Genomic DNA, 9,770 nt, shown 5'->3' with positions numbered 1-9,770 from the left:
AATAAAATGCGCATAATAAATTTGGCAAATTTTTTTACATTCGTAAGTCTTATAAGAATTATTTTGTTAAAAGTGAGAAAGATTGAATGTGAACGAAATATGTGAAATTTCTGTCCTAGCCTTCGCTTAATACAAGAGATTGTGTATGTAATTTAATTTAACAATAACAACTAAATGCGTCACTTTGCGCAAACGAGCGAACCATCGGGATTCGCGGTTTTCCCATATCGATCGCATTTCACACTCGCCGTTCCCGGCGACTAGAACGGGTTGACGCAAGACGAATCCGCCCCGGGAGCCACCAACCCTTCCTCCTCCATCGTCCTCGACGACGAATTGTCGTCGACGTTGTCGTCGTTTCCAGCGAGTGTCTCCATTCCGCGCCGGCTCGTCAGAACATTAAGATAATTACTTTCCAGCAGCGGGATGCGGCACCATTGTCGCGTTACCGCGTCGAGAATGGCATTACGCTATTGTGACGAAGAAAGCTCGCGCGGGTTTGCTCGCGCCGCTCCGCGCCGCGCGAGATGGTGCGAACGCGCCATTCTGTACAATTCGCGCCGCGACGCGGCGTTAGGCAGGGGTGCAGGGAGCGTTACGTTTCCGTCGAGGTGCTTGCTCCGCTGCCATTCGAGGGATGCCTTCCGAGCGAGGGAGGAGGGAAGAGGTGGTGTGCCCGGGTTGTGCCGCTCTCTTGTCGACGACGCCATTAATGTAATTATTTCCATCGACTGTTCTAAAGCACAGCGCGGTAGCGGGGTAGTCGGGGGCTTTTCCCGATCAGGGCGCGAACCGGGAGCGATAAAGGGAGCGGTGTCCCTCGTGCAGGATAATCGAATCGTGTGTGGTACCACGATCCGTGATTTTTTTTTTTTTCCGACACGTTCGGCGGTACTATCGAGAAGAGGGAAGTGGGAGGTTGGTTGTCAGAATGTGGACAACTACAATATGTCAAATTAGAGGTTGAAATGTGCTTTCGGAATATTCATCGATGTATTTTTATATGTATACATTTTCTATCTCTTTACTGCTGAGAGACAACTACAGACAGATAAAAGATGAGAGTTAATGATAGACATTCAAATGTATATTAGGAACTGAAATATATTAAACAATAAGAATCTTATTAGAGCGTACATATGAAAACATAATCAATAGGAAATAAAGTTCCATAATGATCGAAGTCTGATCTTTAATGTTTAAATAATTCTAGGTAAATTTATACACACATATATACTATATTGGTAATCATTCGAACTGCGCGCCGAATTAATTTTTTTTAGACTTAAAATGCAGCTGAACTACTTGTAGTACACAATTAAATTATATCTTTAACAGATGCTCAATAGACATTTATTAAAGAGATCTTGATATGCTGAAAATTTGTGAATAAATTTATTTATTGAGAAAAATATTACCTCGGCTGAAAGTCGAACCTGAATCTTTAGCATTCCGTGCGAGCGTCTTAAAATATATTAATTCAGAATGATTAGTTCGTTATAGTTACTATGATGGTCGTTTGACATTCAATAGCTAAAATGTTAAAAATTAAATGTAAAAATCCATTTTTCTTTTTATTCCTCACTTTTATTTCACACTCTTCAAATGTTAACATTATAACATTTAGCTATATCTTTATATTCAATAAGAATCGCAATTAATTTATTCGCAAATACTTTATATTTGTACAAAAATGTCAAGATGGCAAAATGGAGAAATTGACGATGTTTTGCATTAACAAAACGGAAGTTTGGATGTATGCATTTGAAATTGCTAACTTCAACACTTTAAATTTGAGGCTAGACGTTTCTCTCAAAATCAAATTTAAGCGTAACCGTTTCAATCAGATTTTCTTTGATCACAACAAATCAGAATATGTGACACAAGTAGTGTAATCTAAAGAATGAAGGGAAAGAATAGCTAATTTTTACAGTTTTAATATTTACTTGAGCGTCGAATCATGTCTTTTGGAAATACTTTGATTGAAGAGGACGGTTTTGGATTTGTGCCAAGGTTACCTGGTATTGAATTGGAAAAATCACGCGAAATCGTCAGAAGGTATTACACAATATTATCGTTAATTATGCAAAAGATACAGTTTAAATCGTTTTATTTGGAATAATTATTATTGAGGCAAAAGTTAGACATTCTGCAGACACTATGACGAATTTTTGTGCTCTGCTATATGTTTGAATAGACAATTAATAAAAATAAGCAATCTAGGTATTTTCTGTATATTAGAAAACTGCCTCTATTTAATCAATATGTTATACTGATCGTAAATGTCTCCTCTGACATGGACAGGTACACTCTAACGAATAAACACAAGGCGATTGTTCGTCTGATATCCTGGGGTGCTAGTATTCAGTCAATCAAAGTTCCTAATCGGGATGGTAAACTGGCCGACGTTGTTTTAGGATTTGATAATATGGATGGTAAAGTTTTCGCTTGAACAAGCATTATAGTCTTTTACGGACAGATTAATTAAGCATATTAATTAAATTATGTTATTATATGATATCTTTTATGATATCTCTTTTTAATTTAATTACATTTGAAATTATGTGTAATATTCAAGTACTTAGTATGCATAGCTTACATTTTAACTGAATATTTACTGTTGTTGCTGACATAATTAGGATATTTGAAGAACAGATATATGGGAAGCATCATTGACCGCGTTGCCAATTGCATTTCCGGTAGTACGATGCATCTCGACAACGTAATTTATCCTTTGTCGATTAATGACAGGGCTGGAAAGGATCGTTTCAATGGCGGTACGGCCGCGTTCGACAATACTAATTGGCAGTCGCAGATAGTGAACAATCAAGTGGTACGATGTAACTTATTCCCTGAAAGTGAGCTACGAAATTGTAAAATTATTGCTTGTTTTATATTGTATTCTTCGACGAGGTGATGTCGTATCTGAGCCAAAGGTATAACCAGAGATATCCCGGTGATGTGTTAACGCAAATTAAATACACCTGGACGGACGATAATCAACTTCACATTAACATTCGTGCCACCAGCACAAATTCTATTCCCGTTAACATCACTAATTACTGTTTGTTCAATCTCGCAGGACATGTAAGACATAAGTACAAAAAATCGATCTCTTTGTATCTTAAGAATAACAACATTTATCTGAGATAGAAATATGGGACTTATAATAAAAAAAGCTAACATATAAATAATATATTCAAATTATCTTTTTAGCTTCGGATGCATGAATTTTTTAATCGAAAAAAATTAAGATCAATTGTTGTCTCGTTAATTTGTACAAAGTGTACAATAATTTTTTAAAATTTTTATACAATTTATGATTATGAAACTTTCAACTTTATGATTATGAAAGTATTCATTATTTGTAAAAATTAAAAGCCAGACGTACAAAATTTAAAAAAGTATAGTTGGGGGAGGGAAGGATAAGAAATCAACTTCTGAACTTAGAAGTTGAAATTTATTTTCCAATTAAAACCATTTGTATAGGAAACCTCTAATTAGAGTCATGGCATACAGAAAAACGTAAAACGTAAGCAGTAAGCGAGTCAGCCAATGACAGTATAAGGCATAACGTAAACAGTAAGAAATAAAAAATACTGATTTGCTTATATTGCTTACGTCTTAATGCTTTTTTTATGTGCTACTATAGCTTCTCTCTAATTGTAATACGGCACTGAGAGACAATTTGATAGGGTATGGGTTCGAAAGAGTTGAAGAAACACATCCTCACGGTCAATGCCGATAGTTGGATCTTCATGGACGTCAAGAATAACTTGCCGAGTGTTATATATCCGGTAGATGGTACAGCGTGCGAACTACGTTTACCAGCACAGTTGAGCCAACGTCGATTATATGATATACCGGGTGGTGGTTACAACCACAATTTATGTGTCAACAGTCCTAGCAGCTGGTGTTATCGTTTCCACGCTCGGTAATCTTCCAGCATTATCCGACGTCAAATTTAATTTTAGTATTTTATGCATTATAATGCATTCTATAATGCAAGATGTTTTTTTTTAATCAATTTGTTTTATGAATTGTATGAAAAGAATTTTGCATCCTACTTCCGGACGATTTTTGGAGGTTTACTCGAATAATCCTGGATTACAAGTCTATACAGGAAACGATTTACCACATCAATACATTTATCCTCCTGATTTAGAAGATCATGATTGGGGAAACCACAAGAATGTGCAAATTAATTTCTGGAAATCGGTAAAATGTGTGATTGTAATTAAGTATTTATCTTATTTTTAAATTAAGTATAGTAGTTTTTAAAATAAATATAGTAATATAACTTTAAAATCAATATTGAAGTTAAATGAAACATAAAATAAATTAATATTGTATTTGTCGATTTAGTCTTCACGGGCCTGTGAAAATGTTATAATATCTCTAACAATAAAAAAAGACAAATATTCTTTTAAATAATTTTAATTTAATTTTAAAAGTAAAAGATGTTAAACAGTTTGATGGTTAATATATAAATTAAATTTTTCAATTTTGTTGCATTTGTTTTAACAGTGAAACACTTATTATTAGCGCCTTGAATTTCTATCAAGATTTAAAAGTTTAATATTTTTTTATACAAAAAGCTTAAATATATTTTTTTAATTATTGAAAGTATTACATTTTGAATAGACGAAGAAAACTGCAAAGGAAAAAGCAACAGAAATTTATGGCAAAGGAAGTGTTCCCTATCGTCGTCATGGCGGATTTGCTTTATCGCCCCAGAATTATCCTAATGCTGGTAATATTGAACACTTTCCGTCCTGCATGCTGCATCCTGGAAAGATGTATACGCACGACATGGCGTACAAATTTGGTGTGCTTTTCCAAGAATAAAACATTTTTGTGTTATTTTAATTTATTTCTTTTAATGTTTAATTTTTACCTGATATTGAAAGAATCTTTCGTTACATTTTGACGTAAAATTTGTTACAATTTTACCATTTTTAATAATAAACGAGAGACAATTTGATAATCTATATTAAATATCGCTTGTAATGATAGGAATTTTTTAAATATACAAAAGACATTTTTTATCTACATACCTCTACAACACGAAATATTGCAGTAGCAATATTTTAATAGTAATACAACAAAAACTATAGTAATATTGCTGTAATATTGAAATTGTAATATTTTATTTGAAATACTGCAACAATATTGTGAAATATTGTATTTCTAATATTTTGTAGGAGACATTATAATATATTGTTGCAACAATGTTCAAACAAAAGGTATATGATCTGATAGTAATGGATACAATCACAAGTAATGGTACAATCAATTTCCGAAGAAATTGATTTTGAATATAGTTATATGAAGGTTATGACTATTTTAAAAAATGGAATTGTGCAATTTCTTTTATATAACATAATTTCTATAATTATAAAAGAGTTATTAAATGAGAGTATTAAAGTCATCAAAAGAATCAATGATCAAAAAATTTTGCCCAGGACCGACTATTTTTAATAGTATTTCGTCGGTGAAAATACTAAGATCAATTAAAATTGTTCCCAAATAATTTAAGTAATCAGACAACTTTCATATCACGTTGGAAACTACCAGTTCTCGTCTGATCACTGAAGTCAAGCAACGTTGAGCACGGTTAGTACTTGGATGGGTGACCGCTTGGGAACACCGTGTGATGTTGTCCCTTAATTTTTTTATTTTTATTTTTTGTCAAGCTAAAAGAAGATCATATGTTGAGATAATTAATTTATAATACTGCTTGACTTCAATGATCTGCCTTTTTAGACATTGTCTCGGAATCCGATCGGATATATCCGGATAATATGTCCGGAAAATATTGGATATCTATTCTGTTAGCGGATCACAGAGTATTGAAAATACATTCTTGTTTATAAAATATGAATAAATAAAGTTACTTTAAAGATAATGAAAATATTTGCATATCTATATACCCCACTGAGAGAGAAACACGAAACAATACATTTAACAATAAGGACTTTTGCTAAATGTCGTAACTTTTATGCAAGAAAGAAAGAGAAAAGAAAGTTGCTTTAAATAAACTCTATTCACATCTTTATTATACTGACATGTTTTTTAGTATATTATACATAATTAAAATTCTTACTGTGATGTAGGCCACGAAGTAATAATAGATACATTATATAAGCAACCATATGTTGGTGATTGTATTATGAGAAATTCTCTTTGAGGTTTAAGCACAAAGTGCACTAATTTTGTACATGGGACTACATTCATGCCGCGTTCCAAGCTAAAATTTATAAATATATAAAGCTATATCTTTTTTTGTATATGTGTACACGTGCGTTCGTTCGCTTAAAGCTATAGTAATCTAGCGTTTGTACATCTCTAGCGTGTTACTTCTAATCTAATCGTATTATATTTACGTAATAATTATAGGCAGTAAATTGATAGAACACTTATTTCTTAACGACGCACAGAGAATTATTGATTATAAATTTCTACCTATTAATTTTTAATGAACGTTGGCGATTAATTAACATCGATAGAATATTTATTAAGATTATTTCAATATATAAATTCTTGATTATCGGGAAAGATGAAACATTAAATCTTAGGTCGGTATTCATAATCTGATCTCGTTAGAAGGTAACTCATTTAACGTGATCATCTTTTATATCTTTGTGTAAATATTCTATTTGTGTAAAGCTGCCTCCAGATGATATGGCCAATGTATAGGCCAACTTTGCATACATTCGCTAAATATTGACTACATTCAATATATGGATAATTATGTATGTCATGTATGTTATATGTATGATATTTGCTAATATTGGCATATGTTGGCTATATCGTCTGGAGGCATCTTTAGACAATTATATTTTTTATTTGGATTTCAGGGAACACATGAAAATATTTTGTATTTTGTATTCCATGGGAACATAAAAGTATTTTGTATTTTGTAATTCAAATACTAAGATTAACAATCAATTTTGTTATTTGAATTACAAAAGAAATTTCCAATCCTTCGATTTTAATACATAATACTTTCATGTGCTCCAATGAAATACAAAAAAAGTTTAACCGACACTTCAGCATCCCCTTAAGATTATCCATGATCAGACTTGAGATGATTTTAAATATTAGGTCGAACTATGAATATCGTCCCTAAGTATGATTGGGTATTAGCAGTGTGAAAATAATGAAAACCTCATAAGATAGCAGTCGTAAAGAATCGTTTGTAACATAATATATTTATCTGGCAGTTAAATAATGCATTCCGCACGCAATTGAACACAAAAGGTCAAGGCGCTCCACTTCGATCATTGTTGTATTAAAAATTTTAAACTTGTTTGAGAAGAGGGCGTTCTCTTTTGCTGATTTCTGGTTTTTACCATCAGTAGCACAAGGGCGTAGTCAACGGTACAGTTCTCCGAAAAGAATCGCATATTAAAAATTAAAGTTATATATTAAGAATATTAAAAAAATTAAAGTTATATTTTAAAAGTATATCACGTTCACTAAAATGGATTTAGTTAGTTATGGCATTATTAACCAATACCATTAATTATAACTTTTCATCATGCTTTCTGAGACATGCTTTTTATAAAATGTTTACAAATTTAAAAATAACGTCGTTCGGTGGATTGGTCTACGCAATCTCCGGATGCAAATTCGATTAAAAATATGTGATCAATTACGAAAGGTGAAACTTTGAGAAACACGAATATTTATTTTAAAGCATCTTTAGCACATTCCAAAGTTTAAAGGTTTCTACTTAAAACTTTAGCAGAAAATCTCATGAGAAGCATCTTATGAGAAGCTATCTGAAAAAAGAAGGAGACGAGAATGCAAGGCCTCAAGAGAAGAGGTAAGAAAATTAGAATTTCCTTTGAGAAGACGAGGGGATGCCCTTCCTCCGGAAGATTAGCTATCTTTTAGGGAGGAAATGAAGAAGGATCCTGCTCAAAAGGAAAGAGAAGCCCTAGTCAGAAAGGAATGGGCTCCAGGAAGACCAGTGCTTCGGCAAACTATGGCAACAGTACAGTAGGGAAGCAGGAAGCTGATCGGGAGCCCGGGATTCCTTTAGAGAGCCAACGTTGTTTTTGTAGAAGGGATGACTCCTACCATTGTCGGGACGACAATTTACAAAAAGGAGGGCAGTGTAACGCCTGTATCGTGACATCGAAGAGCGCATTGCCGGAGAGCATTGCAAGAGTTTATTCGTTTCAATAAGATTAGATTTGAGGCTGAGCCGTCGTCGTGTTCGGACGTGCTTTGCTCGTTTTTGCTCTTTACTTTCATACACTGTGTTTTGTTTCTGAATAAAGAGTTCTGTTCTTTTATAACAAATGTTTCTTTATTTCTGTGGTGCGGGTACGCTTACGCAAGTGCGTTGTCACGAAATAGTCACACGAGTGCAACAATGTATTTAATTTTTAATATATTTCTTTCAAAGAACTGATAACTACGCTCTTGTATTACTGACTGTACGTGTCATCCTGTATTCGCGTCCCTCTCTTACGTACGTTGGTGCTTTTAATACTTTGCCGTAGCTTGAGATAATTACGCAAAATTGACTAAGAGAAAGCGTTACGCAGTGTTGGGCAGTGATTTTCTCACACAATCCGATTATTTTGGATCCTTTTTCTGACGATCTTATTCCGTGACTATGAGATGGATCGTGAAAGTTAGCGGTTTCTCCCATTCTGTTCTCGTTGCTGTCGTGTTTTTAGGACGACCGTGGATAACTAAACGAAAGTCGCCAGGATTTTTCAATCGGTGCCGAAAGTGTAGGGCGGAAACACCACGTTCCTTGACAATCTCGAAATGCCTATTGTTGTTGCCCCGCACAATAGTATAATCTACGTCTTCGTCCTGTAGAGTAATAATCGTCGATCATCATTTTCGAAAAGCTCGCAATTACAGCTAATAGTATCAAATAGCTTCGTGACGAAATCTCAGATTTTGTCAGAAAGACAATTAGATTCCTGGCAAATCTTTTTCTTAGAGTCCTTCTATAATTTTTTCGAAATTTCTACATAAATTTCTGAATTTTCCGGAATTTTTATATAATTTTATAATTTTTTAGAAAATTTCTCGATTTTTTTACAAATTAAAACACTTTTGAAAAGAGAATGCCGAGAGAATGTACATTTTTAAAAGAATTTTTATATATCTTCTGACATATTCTAAGATTTCTCATTATATAATTTCTAAAAAAAACTGATAAAATCTGAAGAAATTTAAGATATTTTTCATAATCTTTATAAAAATATTAAAATTTTTTAAAATATTTTAAGAACTTCTTTTTACCGAGCGTCTCTTAAGATGAAATTCGTCTTAAAATCGATCAAAATTACGCAAAAATTACCTCTATGGCAGATTGCAATTTGACAATTCGCATACGATGTTTTGTCTGACGCAGATTTATCTTGAGTGTGTGCTCTGTTCCGTGATGATGCCTCTTCGGCCTGGCGTTGCGATGTTTCTTCTTTATCTTGCCTCCACTCGTCCTGATTCTTCCATCTATCAATTTATTCTTAGCGCCTCTTCTATGCCGTTCTTTTCCATTTATCTAATTTGAAAATCCGTGTTACCGCATTACTACGACAGAAAAGAAGCAATAAATGCATACCTTGCATGAGAAACAGCCTTCCGTAGAAATCGTCTTATCATCAGCCGGCGGTATATGATAAGGATCAGGATTGATTTGGAAAGTTGGCACGTTACCGATATCCTCATCGTAGCGTCCTTGGTGCGATGGATTAATCGTAGACAGGCAGTGACCCTGCAGTAAAATTTCATCA

General features: G+C 33.6%; 2 protein-coding genes across 5 annotated transcripts in view; one reads left to right on the top strand and one right to left on the bottom strand.

Moving 5' to 3' along the window:
* The first annotated feature begins 1,808 nt into the window (after nucleotides 1-1,808).
* LOC108753297 (aldose 1-epimerase-like) lies at nucleotides 1,809-4,889 on the top strand. 2 transcript variants are annotated; one of them, XM_018494786.1, is made up of 7 exons: nucleotides 1,809-2,058; nucleotides 2,305-2,435; nucleotides 2,640-2,833; nucleotides 2,914-3,087; nucleotides 3,696-3,934; nucleotides 4,053-4,218; nucleotides 4,645-4,889. In XM_018494786.1, the coding sequence occupies exons 1-7, from the start codon at nucleotides 1,961-1,963 to the stop codon at nucleotides 4,846-4,848; spliced, it is 1,206 nt and encodes a 401-aa protein (XP_018350288.1). In that variant the 5' UTR covers nucleotides 1,809-1,960; the 3' UTR covers nucleotides 4,849-4,889. The 2 variants fall into 2 exon arrangements, with proteins under 2 accessions (XP_018350288.1, XP_018350279.1); XM_018494777.1 differs by having other exon boundaries at nucleotides 4,053-4,233.
* Nucleotides 4,890-7,451: 2,562 nt separating this feature from the next.
* Nucleotides 7,452-9,770, bottom strand: part of LOC108753569 (fibrillin-2-like) — a 37,072-nt gene continuing 34,753 nt past the window's right edge. For 2 of the 3 annotated variants that reach the window (XM_018495260.1, XM_018495269.1), the window contains exons 41-43: nucleotides 9,599-9,751; nucleotides 9,335-9,538; nucleotides 8,620-8,838 (exon numbers count right to left, since the gene is read on the bottom strand). In XM_018495260.1, coding sequence (XP_018350762.1) covers nucleotides 8,620-8,838; nucleotides 9,335-9,538; nucleotides 9,599-9,751 — 576 coding nt within the window. Of the gene's footprint in view, nucleotides 8,839-9,334; nucleotides 9,539-9,598; nucleotides 9,752-9,770 lie in introns of all 3 variants that reach the window. The other variant, XM_018495279.1, reaches the window with a different exon arrangement.

The sequence above is a fragment of the Trachymyrmex septentrionalis genome, unplaced genomic scaffold, assembly GCF_001594115.1.
Source record: "Trachymyrmex septentrionalis isolate Tsep2-gDNA-1 unplaced genomic scaffold, Tsep1.0 scaffold114, whole genome shotgun sequence".
Classification (NCBI taxonomy): domain Eukaryota; kingdom Metazoa; phylum Arthropoda; class Insecta; order Hymenoptera; family Formicidae; genus Trachymyrmex; species Trachymyrmex septentrionalis.
This window is presented reverse-complemented; position numbering and strand designations above follow the sequence as displayed.